Source organism: Eretmochelys imbricata, chromosome 4 (assembly GCF_965152235.1).
Source record: "Eretmochelys imbricata isolate rEreImb1 chromosome 4, rEreImb1.hap1, whole genome shotgun sequence".
NCBI lineage: Eukaryota > Metazoa > Chordata > Testudines > Cheloniidae > Eretmochelys > Eretmochelys imbricata.
Window position 1 is genome coordinate 138,600,372 of NC_135575.1, and position 16,783 is coordinate 138,617,154.

At 44.2% G+C, this 16,783-nt stretch overlaps 1 protein-coding gene across 1 annotated transcript in view; it reads right to left on the reverse strand.

The window, feature by feature from the left end:
* SLC4A11 (solute carrier family 4 member 11) overlaps positions 1-16,783 on the reverse strand; it is a 115,364-nt gene that overhangs the window by 10,737 nt on the left and 87,844 nt on the right. Inside the window, exons 16-19 of the mRNA XM_077816188.1 lie at positions 15,949-16,117; positions 10,826-10,999; positions 5,588-5,783; positions 165-334 (exon numbers count right to left, since the gene is read on the reverse strand). Coding sequence (XP_077672314.1) covers positions 165-334; positions 5,588-5,783; positions 10,826-10,999; positions 15,949-16,117 — 709 coding nt within the window. The remainder of the gene's footprint in view (positions 1-164; positions 335-5,587; positions 5,784-10,825; positions 11,000-15,948; positions 16,118-16,783) is intronic.

Below are 16,783 nucleotides of genomic sequence, written 5' to 3' on the forward strand. Positions count from 1 at the left end.
GTACAGCTCAGGGGGTGGAAGGCTTTTTCACATCCCTGAGCAATGTAATTTAGATCAACTTCAGTGGTAGCGTACACCTGCCTTAAATAGTATGTAGTTGCCTAGTCAGAAGCCAAACAGCTTGGCCACTCAGGGAGGTGTCTTTAATACAGAGACCGATTTACCTGATCGGGATCATTCCTATCATAATGAGAGGAAAAATCATCTTCATGTACGGTAACGGTGACATCCCAAACCCACAGAGGATGAGGAGCTGAAGAACCTGTAAGCCTGTGAAATAGTGGATCTTCCTCTGAGGGACCCTGCGAATGTAATGCGTTGGAGGGTAAGCCGTCTGTGAAAGAGAAAAGAGGTATACGTCAGACAGCAATAGACAAATCAGTCCAGGTGGGAATAAAGTATAAGAAGTGTGCCCATTAAAGAAATTATTTTTGGGAAACCATCAACACACAGCTGTAAGCGTTCATTTCACACATCAGGTCAACGGGTAGATATCAGAAATACACAAATGGCACTGCAGATGTTGAAGGACTTTCTAAGCTGAGTACTGGCCTGTTCCTTAAGCCAAAAGGGCTGAACTAAGGATTTCAAGGGTTAAAGCTAATACCTCCGGCTGTGGTACTGGCAACAGAACACAGAGAATGACTGGGCAATAAAAAATGGGGGAAACCAGAGATAGACTTGCCTGGAGGAACATCTGGAGCACAAGAAATACTGATATAAATGCCATAATTATATTCCCCCGTGGATGATTAGCAGCACTGTGTAGCAACATGTAAAATATCCGGAGGCGAGGGAGAGTGTGTGCATCACGTGGTGATGCCGTGTTAGGCAGATCTGTTTGTGTGCTGCTCCCCTTTCAGGTTGTTTTTTATGTTTTAACAGGCTCTTTACCATTTGAGAACTTTCCATCTTCTCTTTAGGGGGAAGACTTCAACCCAATCTGAGATAGAGCAACTGTGGCATTCAGCTGGGAGAGGCTAGAAGAGACCCCACACAAGCAGAATGCAATGTAGTGTGAGTAGGAGTGACTAGCCGCTGATGCTGATATTGACGAATGGATCTAGGACCGCAGCATGAGTTATGCAGGTTTCCTAACCTAGGCACAGCAGTCTAATCTGTACTAAAACAGATATTTATTATTTGTACTATCAAAGCACCTAAGAGCCCCCGTCATGGGCCAGGACCCCACAGTGCTAACTGCTGTACAAACGCAAAATAAAAAGACCGTCCCTGTCCCAAACAGCTTACAACCTAAGTATAAGACAAAAGAGAACAATAGAATCATAGAATATCAGGGTTGGAAGGGACCTCAGGAGGTCATCTAGTCCAACCCCCTGCTCAAAGCAGGACCAATCCCCAACTAAATCATCCCAGCCAGGGCTTTGTGAAGCCTGACCTTAAAAACCTCAAAGGAAGGAGATTCTACCACCTCCTTAGGTAACCCATCCAGTGCTATACCACGCTCCTAGTGAAATAGAGTACTCTGCATACAATATCCATATCCATTCCTTATTTACCAATGAATATATTCAGTCAATGGAATCTACAGTACCTGTGATATCCTAGGTAGGAGTGGGTTTCAATAGAGGCCAAATAAAATTAGGAGTCTATTTTTCCATTAGGACCAAATCCTGGGCTCAACTGAAATCAATGGGAGTGTTGCCAGTGAAAAAAGACGGTTACTACTCTTCCGTAACTGTTGTCCAGTGCAGCCTGCAGCAAAGTTCTTGCTACAGATTTCCCCTTATTAACTAATGAGGAGAATTCCTGCCTAGAATCCTCTGGCAGCATGTCCCTAAACTTTAACATGCAGTCCCAAACTTTAAAATCATAGAGACTAACCAATTTATTTGAGCATGAGCTTTCGTGAGCTACAGCTCACTTCATCGGATGCATCCGATGAAGTGAGCTGTAGCTCACGAAAGCTCATGCTCAAATAAATTGGTTAGTCTCTAAGGTGCCACAAGTACTCCTTTTCTTTTTGCAAAGACAGACTAACACGGCTGTTACTCTGAAACCTTTAAAATCATAATGTCCCAAAAGAGCTCGTTAGTTGGCAATCCCATCTTGTAGCCCCCAGTAGAATAAACTTTTCTACCAAATAAATCTAGATTTTTTTGCATCCTTTGATTTGGGGAATGATGCCTGTTGGCTCTGCCATTCCTGTTCACTGTCCACTGACACCACCAGAGATCCCAGTAGGGATGAAAGTATAGATAATTCAAATCCCTGGGAGGGGACATAATACTTTCTGAGGTGGGAGAAATGTAGTAAAGGGTTGGCCACAGAGACTTAAGGGGGTCTATAATTAATAACTAAGGCCACGTGCGGGGGCCCTGTGGTGGCCAAAATATCAACAAGGAAGAGGAAGGACTCCTTAGCCACCTCCATCTGAATTTCCAAGCTTGAGGTCACCCTCTTCAATAGCTCCTGGTGAGCCATATAATAACTGGGGGAGAGAGTGAGATGCCCCCTGAGGAGACTGCGTGACCGGGAGAGGAGACTGTAGAGGCCAGCACAGGCTGAGGATGCTCCTCCTCCACAAGTTGTCCAGCACTGTCCTCCTGGAGTAACTCTTGCTGCTCATCACCAGGCCCAGTACCGGGCTCAGGAACAGGTGACACCTGGTGAGTAGATTTCCTGTGTCTCTTCAAGGACACAGAGCACGAACGCTTTGTGTATGACCTAGAAACCGGGGGAATCCCCTTAGGTTCCAAAAAGGCCACTGAACGGGTGGTGGGCCCCTAGCCCACACGCGCAGTCCTACTCCCACTGGATGATCCCTAGCAGGGTAGTAGTGCCTTGGTGGATATTGGCAAGAGCAGCTCTGAGGCTGGGAAGCACAGGTGCCAATTTCCGATTCAGAGGAGGACGAGTCTCCCCCTGCTGGCCAAGGAGAGGCTGCTCCTGACGGTGCTGAAAACGGGTGGCGAGTCAGAGAAGAGCATTCCACAGCCAACACTGCAGGCTTCCCCTTCGATGATACCATCCGGCACGATGTCTGACGCAACGGCGTTTGTGGTGGTACTGGACGCCGCGCTGACGATACTGGTGTCTAGCGGTACCAACTGCGTGGTCTCCTGCACTGCCGGGGAAACGGATACCAACAGGGTCAGCAGACCTCTCGCTGCCACAGACGCCTCCAGCATGGTCAGTTCAGAGATGGTCTTGGAATGATGCGGTTCCGCAGACGTAGAAGGCGCGCCGTCAGGCCCTGAACTAGATGGTACCTGTCTCAGCGCCAGAGTCAACGGTGCTCGTTTGTGTGGCATCGGAGGAGTGCTTGGGTTTCAGTGCACTCTACGCTTATCCCAAGCCTAGAGGATTTTGGTGCCAGTAACCTTCCTTTCTTGATGATCTGCTGAGAGGTTTTATGCCGCTTTTTGGGCATGGGGGAGAGTGAGCAGTGCTGGGTCTCGAGCAACATAGAAGACTCCTAACCAATGATGAAACAGTCACTGCTGAGTCCAAACAGCTGGGCTCTGCCAGAGGTCTCAGGGCTGCCGGCACGCGCAAAACCTTTAGCCTGGTTTCTCTGTCTTCCCTTGTCCTAGGCTTAAAGTCTTTGCAGATTTGGCAACAACCTCAAATATAAGCTTTCCCTAAACAATTCAAGCAACTTGAGTGTGGGTTGCTCAGGTACATCGGCCTAATGCAGGAAATGCATAGTCTGAAGGCTGGTGACTGAGGCACCCTTTGGTACCAAGAAATGGAAACCCCAAACTGGGAACGGAAAAAGAAACTAATCCTATCTACGCTATGAACTAAGTACCGATCAATTAGAAAACTATTTACAATAAGTTTACAATGAGTACACAGAGCACTTGCTAAGGCAAGCCAAGAACTTCCAATGATCATCCTGGGCAGTAAGAAAGTTCTGAGGGGTTTCTCGGACCGCTGGGCACAGTGGCGCGTGGCAGCGGAGAGCGTTTGAGCTACCCTGTGGGTACCGCTGAAGCAAAAATTTCTGACAACTGTGAGCTGGGCACATGCTCACCAAGAGTGGAAAGTGCATGTACAGTCTCTTGAAGGACAACCATAATTTGGCCCTTATTACAATATCATAATGTATAAGGTGGAGATTCACATCATTAGTTGTTACTGTCTCACCCAGTGACTGGCTTTGCTTCTGTCCTGTGAACACGAGCAGAAGAACTTATTGTAAAATGGAATTTCTGCTCCACTTTGAAATTTGTTTCCATCCTGTATCAGAAAACCAAAATTTCCTGCCTAACAAAAATTCCAAAAAATTTCTGTTCAGGACCATCAAAATGTTTTCCCATAAGGTAAAAATGTTTAATCACAACTTCATCAGTTTGATTAATTTGGTGTCAATGTTTAGATTATATTAAAATATATAACATATATAAATGTAATATAATATTAAAATAATTTAGCCAGAATAAAATATTCAAGTGTCAATATTGTTAACATGCAATGAGAAAATTGAAATGAATCATTTCCACATTTTCCTGATGAAAATTTGGTCAAAATCAACACGCCCCAGAGAACCGATGCAAATTCGGCAAAACTGCATTTTCCAATGGAAACCTATTCTACAGAAAATTTTTCAGTGGATTGTAATCAGTAGCTCTGGAATGACAGTATACCTTGGAAGTCAACTGCTTATCAGCTGTGAAATGTAATTGGTTTCTAAATATACTCCATTAGCAGGCGAACTGAAAAGCATTTTCACATGCCATGACCTGAGATAAGGGTTCTGTTTCTCTCTTGCAATAACTGATAACTTCACTGAACACGGCAGGGATATCTTCTGTAGCTGGACAATGTAATTCTGAACTCAGGACATGGTGAGTAAGTGAAGGAGTAACTAATTTTTCACCTGCTAGCTTTAAACTGCACTTGTTTATTTTAGACTTGCACAAACTGAACATTTCTATTCACGATTTGAGATTTTAAACCTTTGTTGTATAAAAAGAAAAATGTTTCACTATGCCATTAGCATCACTCACTTCTCAAATTCATTGTCATTATGCACCTGGTATGTTATGGGATTTATACAGCATGCAGATATTATCCCTGTGTGTAAACACTGTGGCCGGCTTTTAAAATATATAAAACATGCCATCCCCATCATTGTGAGAAGGGTGAGAGTTCAAGGTTCAAAGAGCTTATGCCTTGTTTGCCACCCTGCAAGGAAATAAAAACCACACGACAAATATCAAATGGGAACATAAAATGAGGGTGTGATTGCAAAGGCAGGCAATAAAAGCTCCTTAGTGTATCAAGCAAAGGAGAGGAACATAAGGTTTTTGAAGCACCCTTCCTGTCAGGGTTAATGGCGAGACTGTTGGGAATCCTGCGGTGGCCTATTGCCCTTGTAATTATTATGGTGGCTGCACGCACAAGACAGCTTATATAGGGCACGTGGGGGTGCGTGGAGGATGGCTTGGGGAAGGGGGAGGCTAAAACACACATAATCATGGACTGTTTAATGGCAATGTTTTGAAGCTGTAGTAATCAACTCATTATATGAATTTCCTCAGGAAACAGAGTGTAGGGCGCTATTTCTTGTTCCATATCCTGTGCAGCAAATTTCCAGTTCCAGGACGACTCTCTATACCTGCTCTTTCAGCAAGAGGGCCACCCTCTCGAAGAGTTGATTCCCATCAATGGAGGTCAGGGCGATGTACAGGAAGAGGCCATAGAGGACTGGCTTTGGGATCCACTGCAGTGGGAATGGCAGGAGCAAGAGCGAGAGACCCACCAAGAAGTTGGCCACCAGTGTAGTCAGTCGTGTCTCCTTCACGCTCACTATCCTATAGATGGGAAAATACACAGTGACATGGAAGCAAACACTGAGAAGGACAATGATGGGTCAACACCCATGCTTACCACTGGGGCTCACTCACACTGGGAGCCTGTTATGGGACGTGTCATTCCAAAACAACAATCATCAAATATCTCCAGCCAAACGCTAATATTTCAGAAGACAAACCCTCTTGGACTCAGCCCAGGCATTTAGCCCACCACTCAAATAGAACAGCTGGATAAGTGCCAGGGCCAAGTTTGGTGATTTAATTTTTTGTCTCTACTCTTGTTCTCTTCCAAGCTCTGTGGATCCTATCTGAGCTTAAACTAAATTAATTTAGTTATCTGCAGTTTGCTAAACAGAATTACTTTAAAACATGCTTGAGCCCCCTTTCTGCACATTAAGCATTCCAGAACTACCTGATTTCAGACTGCACCAATGTGTGCATGCATGTTATATTATACATATACATACTCTCCCCCCCCCCCCAAAAAAAAAAAAGGAAATCAGAGAGCTGCTTCTGTGGAATCTAACTTGTGATCCACTTGAAAACACATTCTCCTGACTAAGTCGTCAGCATTTTTGATAAACACAAAAATCCCCTTGTTTATACACCAGGGAAAATGTTCAGAGAATTATGTAGGGAATTAAGAACTTAATCCTGTGGTGGAGTATGGGAGTTACTCTGCAAATTTCCCATTAACCATGCTAAAAACATAATTACTTAATGCAAATTTCCAGAATTTGACAGATTTTAGACTGACAGACCTGTCACTGGAAATATATTGACAGGAAGTGAGAAAGGACAAAGTAACTTTAAAACACACTGGACAACACACAGTCTAGAAACATTCCCGAATGGGAAACAGTGTGCCCCATGCAGTAAGCTGAAAAATAAGACAAGAAAAAAGGACATTGCTACCCTAAATGTGAGCAATCTCTGCCATTGTCCCACGTGCCTACCAAAAACTGCGAAAAGGGGAAACTCGTCTCCCAGGATTATCAAAAAAATGGATAGTTTACTTGTAATTTTGTTTCCTTATAAGGAAATCTAACCACCAATCCAGAGGTTAACTGCTGGTGCAGGCCTGCCTATATCAGCACAGAGACAACTGGACTGAAGATTGTTTCGGTGCCTTTGAGTGCGGGAACTCACACCTCGTGGTAAATGGCCACACCTCGTGGTTAAGCGGAGGGAGGGGAATCCAGGTACTCCCACTCCACCAAGTTCCAATCAAGGGGCTCACTTGGGTAGTGTACGAAAAGCGTCAGATACTCTCCCCATGGTCTCTTCCAACAACTCTGTCCCTCCCCTGGATGCGTTGTGGCTTGCTTGTGGTTATCCCTTCTCACCTGCTCTATGGGCATCTGCAGGCTAAGTAGTCCTGGCTTTTTCCAGATGCCCTTCTCCTGGGGACACCCTCCTTTGTTGCAATGAGCGCAGCTCCTGTCTTTCTGCCTGCCGCCCACTTGTGCTGAAGTGACTACTCCCTTTCAAACTCCTCCTCTAGCTAAAGCATGCCCAGCAGGCCTGCCAGGGTGGGGCTTCCTGGGCCCAGCATCTTTTCTGTGCACCCCTCTCAACATTGTGGGGTTTATCCACCCCATTACTGCCATCCTGTGGTGACATTATCTACAAGGATGTAGAACCTTGTACACTCCAGATGAACTGCAACCAAGCTTCCGGTAACAAGGCATTTTAAAGTCACAGGAATGGAGATCCAATAGAACACATTTCTCTGTTTTATACACACACATTCCTGGAGCTTTGCAATTCCTTCTGGCCTATTGGAGACTTCCTGCCTTGTGGGGTGGATCCTTTCCAAACTGAATTCTTGTAAAAAAAATTATATATTATAGAAACACTCCCTTACTGTAGGACAGACTGAATTTCAATTTCAAACCTCCTATTTTATATAATAAATGCAACATTTAAGGTTGTGGTGAGATCCAGACTTAAACTCCCAAAAGTGAAGGCTTTTCAGGTAATGTGACCTTCCATACCAATAAATATAAGGGAAAAAGGGGAAAAGGATGGAAAATATTATACTTGGATAACATGGCAGAATTAAAATAGATCAGTTATAAGATTTAAAGAATAAAGGCCATCTGTTAAAAGGGGGGAATGCAAAGTCTTTTGACGGCCATGTTTAAGGATCAAGCCTAAAGATGACAGAAGGGTCATCAAAAGGAATTACCCTCAATCTCCCAACTGCATTTGCACAGCAGAAATTGGAATCTGCTACCACTGGTCAAGATTCTCCTGCAAAACCTAGAACCACTGGCCAGATCCTTGTGCAAAAATCCAGATTCTTAAGGGACAAGTTCTTCCCATTTTGCCATTTACAGACTATTACCCCAAATTCTGTAAGGACCTTTGGAAGAACTGGGATGGCCAGCAGTCACTGAGGTGGATGGAATTCATTCCCAACTGGTCTGCATCCAGGCCTGGCTTATTGTGAAACAAAGATCCTTGAGATGATGGATCCAGGCAAGTTGGAAGCATAATTGATTCTTTGACAGCTAGAATTAGATGGTTTGTGTCCCAGCATCACTGTGACCATTCAGGAGCTTCTAGGACCAGTAACATTCTATTCTAGCCTCTCAGATGACCCTCTGTTAATAGTGAAACACGACAGATGGAATACAGTAGTTAATTTGGCCTGTCCAGGAAAATAGTGAACATGCCTATTAAAAGTGCCCCAGGCTCTCTTCAGCAGACAGTATACAGTGGGAATTTGTTTGATGTAAACAGGTCCATTACTGGGCAATCTCATGGTTCACAAATTTATCTGAATATTTGTTATTTTGAGCATTCACAAGGCGTACTAAGTGCCTCATAAACCAAGTAAAAGAGAGCTTGCAACCTGATCTGGACATGACCGAGCCAGAGGGCATTCCAATGGAGACCAGGTCAGAGAGGGAGGTAGGGCCTATATGAATTAGAAAAGTGAGGATAAGAGGTTTAAACTTTATGTGCAGAACTGGATTAGATGATTATTTTCAGAGCCAAGAGATATAATTCTACCCAAAGCAACTTGAAAGTCTAGCAGGGTAAATATAGGCTCCCAGTCCCCTCTCCTGATGCTTTAGGAACAGCAGCATTGATGGGTTTGCTGGCGATATTAATGCTGTTAGGTACATGGGAAATGGTCTCAATGTGAGACATACTGTGAATTTGCTTCCAGCTCGAGGACACTATTTATAGGCAGTGCTCATAGCACTGCTTATAGCAAAGTTTACCTGAACACTTGTCAGTTGCTTGCAACCTTGCCAAATTTCACACATTTGGGCTGACATTCCCCACCCCAGGTGTCTTGCCTCAAGTTGAATTATTCTGAAAAGTTTCTGCAAGAAAGGTTCAGCTGTTTCCAAGAACAAGATTAGGGAAAAATATGTTGTACCCATGTTAAAAAAAATCCTTACAAACTATTTCGCTGAGAAGCTCTAGCACTTCCATGCTTTGCAGCAAGGGCTTGAAATCTAGCTAGGCAATGGGGGGGGGGGGGGAGGGCGGGGAGAGGGAATGTGCCCATTGCTGGGAAAATCTAACCAAATTTGTCCGTTATATAAAAAGCTCTTCAAAATCAGCTCACACAGGCTCTGCAGAGACTTTTTAGAGTCTGGCAGCTAAGACTATGGCCCTAGAAGGCTTGTCATCAGCTGAGGAAATACAGGGAAATGGGGGAGACTCCAGAATATAATCCTAGCGCGTCTTCAAAGAATCTTTAAACCAACGCTGGATCACTGGGCTCCTCACCATATGAGGCGTAGCACCCTGAATTAATTTGGCTACACGATCAGACTCCAAGGTTGGCTTGGATCAAACTCTGAGGCAGATTTCTCCGCAGACAAGAAAGAGGAAATATTTTGCCTTCTTCAGGGGAGGTTCTTGATTCTTGTGTTTACTTGTATCCATCGTGTTCTGAGTTTGTAGCTTGGTTTCTTTCAGAGAGCAGGAGGTGGGAGCTTTCCATATCCAGAGGTGAACGACCCTTTTTTGATTTTCTATTTAAGCTTTGCTTTAGCTTCCCTCTCACAATAAGGCAGTTGAGGAGGAGGAAGACAACAATATATAGAACCTCTTGTTTATATTTTACAGCTTTGTGAGGAACACGAGATTTGGAATCTCCATGGGGGCTGTAGAAGGCAGAAAATACTCCCATTCCCCAGCATCTAGTTCAAAGTTGTCATTTATGTATCTAATCACGTCTGGGCAGAATGAACATGATTCTTAGTGCAGCAGCTTATGGTCATGTGCACCTACCCGCCTCAGTCCTGTCAGTGTTTTCCCAAAAGGACCTAATGGCAGAGGGGTGGCCTCAGGAAAGGTATCTGTGTAACAGAAGTCTCTCAGCTTCCTGAGGTACAACGGAAGATGCTGCAGCAATCTTTGAAATAGATCCACCGTGATACAGTTTTCTGCCCTTTGCACTATTGACCTCGCAGGTTACAGACATGGGCGAGTCGCACTGGATATTTTTCTAATGAGACAAGCAGGCAGCGTCTGGCCAGAATTACTGTCTCACTGCTCAGCAGGGCTTCAGCAGAGAGCTTAGAAATACGAACAACTCTGAGGAGACAGAGTTCAACAAGAAGTTTTTTTTCTTCATGGATTCCCAGATGAACCCAAAAAAGTAGGGGAAAAAATACTGAGATATGGAAGACCTGGCTTCCCAGCCGCATAGCTTGAGGCGAGCACCGAAAGAAATTGCCCTGTCAGAGCAGTACAGCTGCCAGCTACTCCAAAGATGCAGAACAGTGGTGGTGGTTACAGCGAACCACAAGGTTTGATAGCTGGTTCTGGGACCAATAAATGACCCCCCCCAAACCATCTTTCTTCATCCCAGCTGCCTCTGTGTTGTTGCGGGCAGACCATTCCTAGCACCAGCCATCTGGATTGGTGGAGACTGACAGGAAAGATTAATTTACGTCATTCAGAACAACCATTTGTAGTGTTTAAAGAACCCTGGAAAACCCCTCAGGATCCCCAGATTCACATCTCTCTTTCCTTATATGGATTTGTTACTGGGGCTCCTCAAAACTTACGTCTCATAGATGTGCCCGTTTTCAACCCTCTCTTCCACGTAGGCCAGTGCTCGGACGTGCATTGGGGAATGAGGGAACGCAGCGTGTATCCATGGCAATCCGAAGACAGACAGGCCCGTGTTAATCAGAGCTACAAGGAGGAGGTCCCAGTGATAAGCTGTTCCTTTCACTAACCTGAAATAAACTCTAGTTAATAAAGTTTTTATGTGCACTCAACCATGTAGTAACAATGCCGCCCTTGCTATGACTGAGCTAGAATGTTCATGGATGGACATTGATTGTGCATCTCAAAGCACAGAATTTTACAGACCTCCTCTTTTATAGCCGACAGTACATGAATTTGAAAGGTAATGAAAACGTGATTGCTGCTGGGGGACAACAATCAGTTTGAAAGAACTGAAAAGAGAAACATTTCCCATTATAATAATGGTCTAGTCCTCAATTTTGTCAGCATTTATTACTGTAATATTAAACAGGATACCTCAATTCATTCAAAATTAATATTCCCATCAGATTTACTACTGTTCTAGCTGGAGCACTAGCAACAGCCATAGCAAGGGTTGCCAAGGCATTTTTCATTTTAAACTCCTCTTTTTAGTTGCTCATAAACTTTTATCCATTGAGCTGAAGTTTTCCAGGCCTTGTTTCTGATGCATTGCATGTGTGTGCCTGGTAAGTTAGCTACATGCTTAAATATGTACTAATGGCCCGTAAGGGGGCCGACTGAGGAAAGACACCTTTAATCAGCAGCATCCATTGGGGTTATGTGCAAGCTTTGAGCAGGCACGGTCCCAGTTCATGTCCTGTTCTTCCACATTGCCAAAGCAGCACCTGAACACCTGAGGCTTCCTTTATTGTTTTCTTTCCCTATCTGGATTTTCCTGTTAGCTTATACAAAAAAGGATTTCATTGCCTATGCCATTGTAGGCTCTCTTTCAAAGCCTAGATCCATCTGGCTACTCTCTAGCCTTGTTTCAGTCCCAACCTGGGATGTTGCCCTTAGGTTTTTTGACAAGTTTTTGAAGTATTCAGTTGACAGCAAGCAGATCACGGCCTGTACATTGTCCAGCCAACCCATCATTTTTCTCTTCACTGATCACAGAATCATAGAAAAAGCAGGGCTGGAAGGAACCTTGAGAGGTCATCGGGTCCACCCCTGCATGGTCAACATCTTCATTAATGATCGGGATGATGGGATGGATTGCACCCTCAGCAAGTTCACAAATGACACCAAGCTGTCGGGAGAGGCAGATAAGCTGGAGGGTAGGGATAGGGTCCAGAGTGACCTAGACAAATTGGAGGATTGGGCCAAAAGAAATCTAATGAGGTTCAACAAGGACAAGTGCAGAGTCCTGCACGTAGGACAGAAGAATCCCATGCACTGCTACAGGCTGGGGACTGACTAGCTAAGCAGCAGTTCTGCAGAAAAGAACCTGGGGATTACAGTGGATGAGAAGCTGGATATGAGTCAACAGTGTGCACCTTGTTGCCAAGAAGGCTAACAGCATATTGGGCTGCATTAGCAGGAGCATTGCCAGCAGATCGAGGGAAGTGATTATTCCCCTCTATTTGTCACTGGTGAGGCCACACCTGGAGTATGGTGATAAAATTGGAGAGAGGGAGGGCAACGAAAATGATTAGGGGGCTGGGGCATATTACTTATGAGGAGAGGCTGAGGGAACTGGGCCTGTTTTGCCTGCAGAAGAGAAGAGTGAGGGGGGGATTTGATAACAGCCTTCAACTACCTGAAACGGATGGAGCTAGGCTGTTCTCAGTGGTGGCAGATGACAGAACAAGGAGCAATGGCCTCAAGTTGCAGTGGGGGAAGGTCTAGGTTGATATTAGGAAAAACTATTTCACTAGGAGGGTGGTGAAACACTGGAATGGGTTATCTAGGGAGGTGGTGGAATCTCCTTCCTTAGAGGTTTTTAAGGTCAGGCTTGACAAAGCCCTGGCTGGGATGATTTAGTTGGGGTTGATCCTGCTTTGAGCAGGGGACTGCATTAGATGACCTCCTGAGGTCTCTTCCAACCCTAACCTTCTATGATTCTATGCTGAGGCAGGACCAGCTAGATCTAGATTTTAATTGCTAATGCTTTACCCAATCCAGTTTTGAAGAGTCTTATAACTGAGCAATTCAATCTACTTTTAGTTGAGCAACATCTTTTGCCTTTCTGTACCACAGCTGAAAGGCTCCATTGCATTTGAAAAAGACACTGATGTGGGAGTCAGCAGTTTGGCTGTGATATCTAAGGAAGAACCCAGCTACATACCCTTTAACTATAACCCTACTCAATACCAAAAGTCACCACATCACATGTTCTTCTAATGTCACATAGGCAGAAAATGACAAGAAATTCAAATCAAGAAAATGGCAAAATTCCCATTTAAGAAGAAAGTAAGTACTCATGACCCATTTACAACTTACATTTATGCCAATCGCTATTTAATTAAAGAGCAGACTCAATGAGGATAGAGGAAAATTTTCAAATGGCATAGAGAAGAAATCCCAGAACAGGTATAACCCAATTGTTTTGAGCCTGTCCATCTCTCTCTGCTTTCCTGAGCTAATGGTCCTTTATCAAATAAAGTGTGAGACTAACTAAAACACTAACAAAGAATTGTTCTGCAAGGAAAAAAAACCCCACCTCCCATGTGTTACATCAGCAAAAAAAATCCACTGAGAAAATGGTAGTTCCCGGGGAGGGGGTGGGGGGAAATCCGATAAATTCACCCTTGATGCCATATCTGATTGTAGTTGGTAGAAACATCAAAGGGAATATTTGAAGACTGTAGCTTCTTGTTTCCAAGCCTGTGCATAAATCAGAGCTTTTAGATAAAAGTGATACTAGATTACACATACTGTCCTATTTTGAGCCTGACCTCCTTTGCTTCCATATTCTGAATTATATAACGGCAAGCCAGCATAGCTCCAAACGCTCCTTTTTCAGTCTCAAAATTCCTTTAAATTAGCATAGCTGCACTACATGATACGGTAGAAATTTTTGGTTGATCCGCTCTTAGTTTAAAGAGAAATATTCACTGTATCCCAGACATCAAGAAACCACAAGGCTGACTAGATGCCAAACACATATCAGAATGCGAGATGCACCCACTGACTTCAAAATAAATGAGATCATAAATGTAAAATCCATAAAGTAAGAACAGCAAAGCAGCAGGGTGAGGTAACCAATTTTCAGAAGCTTTGCTCACTGCTCCAATGCAATGCTGGTTCTTTGTCTTTGTCAAAAGTCATATAAGAGACTGCTTCTGAAGATTCTTTCCGGACAATTCATTTTCTTAATAGAAGCTTGAAATAACCTTTTTTGTTCCAACAAACCTAATTTGAGAGGGTCTGACTTTCTCTGGTCTCTCTAGACTAGTGGTTCTCGAAAACTTATTTGATTGTACCCCTCTTGTTCATGTCTGTAGTAGTTTTCGCTCCCCCTCCCCTGACCACACAAGTTCATATACCAATTAAAAAAAAAAAAAATCAACATTCAACTCTCACTACATATTAAAAACAGTAAAGCATCATTGATTCAAACAGAGCCATTTAAGTATATAGCGCATCGCTTTCCGGCCACCCAGCTCAGAAGGCAGTGCGGACAGCGGCAGCAGCAGAGAAGTAAGAGGGGCAACACCTTACCATTTCACCCTTTCTTCTGCACTGCTGCTGGCGGCAGCACTGCCTTCAGAGCTGGGTTTCCGGCCAGCAGCAGCTGCTCTCTGCTCTGCCTTCTCACACCCTCCAAGAATACGTCCCTTGCCCCCCAGCCTGAGAACCTCTGCTTTAGACATTGGTGTTTTTGGAAGCTCCCAGGTAGGTTGAGAACTTGTTGGCCCAACTAACAAAATGGGTGGTAGCCACTCATCTTGTGCCTTGTAATCCCCACATATAAATTTCTAGGAATAATTCCACAGTCCATTGGCACTATGGGGTATGTTTACATTGCAGGTGGGAATGCAGCACGTGCGGAAATACCTGAGCTAGCTTTGATCTATATCTAGAGCAAAGCTAGTTCGAGGAACAATGGTAGTGTAGCCAAAGCCGTGCAGGCTGGCAGCTGCTCAAGCGCATACCGAGGGTCCTGGGTGGGCAGGGCTGGCCTGTGCTGTTGCAGCTTCATGGCTATTATTCTTTGAGCTAATTTTGATCAAAACTAGCATGAGTACATCACCGTGTGCTGCAATCACACTTCCTGATGACAGCGTAGCATAACCTAGGAAGAGGGAGTCTACCAAATTCACGGCCGTGACAGCTGGGTCACAGACTCATGAAATCTGGTCTCCCTCGTGAAATCTGGTCTCCGGCCGCCCAGCTCTGAAGGCAGAGCGGACAGCGGCAGCTGCTGGCTGGGTGCCCAGCTTTGAAGGCAGCACCGCTGCCAGCAGCAGCGGACAATTAAGGGTGGCAATGCCACAAGCCCCTAATTGGCTTGAGACCTCCTTTTGGGGAGGGGCCCCCAGCTTGAGAAATGCTGCAGAGAAATCACACAGTTTTTGTGGGTTGGTCACAGCATAAAATAGCAAATTTCGTGGATGTGTTACACATGCAAAATTTGCTATTTATGCCGTGACCAACCTGCAAAAAAGTGTGTGATTTCTCCAGGATTTAAATAGACCCCTACCTATGAAATCTCTCCCAAAAGAACACGTTGCTAGAGGCAGTATTTCTGGGACTGGCATAAAATACCATTCCAAGTATGAAGAATTGGGAGTCTTCCACATGTAAATATATAAGGGGTACACAAACAGAGCTAGCAAGGTTGTGTAATTCAGTCCCAGTCCGGCTTTACTCAGAACACTGTAATATAGTACTGAAGTGAAATTATCTCGGGGCTTCTCCACATGAACAATTAGACTGCTGCAAGCAGGAGTGTGAATCTACCAGCCCTCTCCATATGTGCCCTGCTGACATGCATTAACAGTTCATTAATGCTCTTTGAGCTAGTCCCATTTCAAAGAGCACTAGGTCAAAGAAGTCTATTCAACAGTTAACATGCATGTAAGGCTAGGATGGGGTAGATTCACACCCCAGCTTGCTGCCATCTCATTGTTCACATAGAGGAGCCCTAAGAAGAACTGCCCTGGTTTGGAAAGAAAGGGGTTAAGAATTTTACCTGTTCTCTGGAGCATTTGTGAGTGATGCCACTATATTCTGCTCTATGAAGAAAAGCATCGACAGAAGGAACCCCAGGCCCATGGCACTCATTACAGAGCCAATTGAGAGAGATCGGATTGGGGCCAGCACGAATAAGCTCTCAGATGGGTTGTAGTTAAACTTGGACACTGTAAACACACAGGGGGGGAGAAAAGTGTTAAAGAGGCATCATACTGTTTTCTAGCTACCTGCATGAAGCAAACTTATGTTCTATCCCAACCACCAGTTACTGGCTTTAATGCAGGTTCCACTGGTTCTCTGGCCTGCATTATGCAGGAGGTCAGGCAAGAGGATCATAATGGCCCCTTCTTGTGCTGAAGTCTATAAATCTACTGTTTTAAAAAAAATGTATTTATCACTCTAGCCCTGACTGATAATGGCTAGTCACGCTGAAAATTTTTATTTTATAAAGGAGATGAAAATTTAAATTGAAGACAATGCGAAAAAGAACAAAAAAAGAAACATTCTTGTTATAGACATAGAATTTTAGAGCATGTTTCTGGATCTGAAATAATTATAAATAATTTGGCATCTTCATCATACAGTCCTACTTCATAGTTAATTTGCTAGTATAGGCATTTTAAAATACTCTCAACACCAAATAAGCTGCACAATGGGTTTTAGCATAATACGCGGCTGGCTTCAGCTGGTGACAAGAAATCCATCGTCACTAAGGGAAAGATCACACGCTACAATTCACCACTTTTAAATCCAGTTGGATGGAGTGAGAGTCACACCAAAAGTGCCACTTCTTATTTACTTCCATACATTTCCTCACATCGTCCACGCACGTC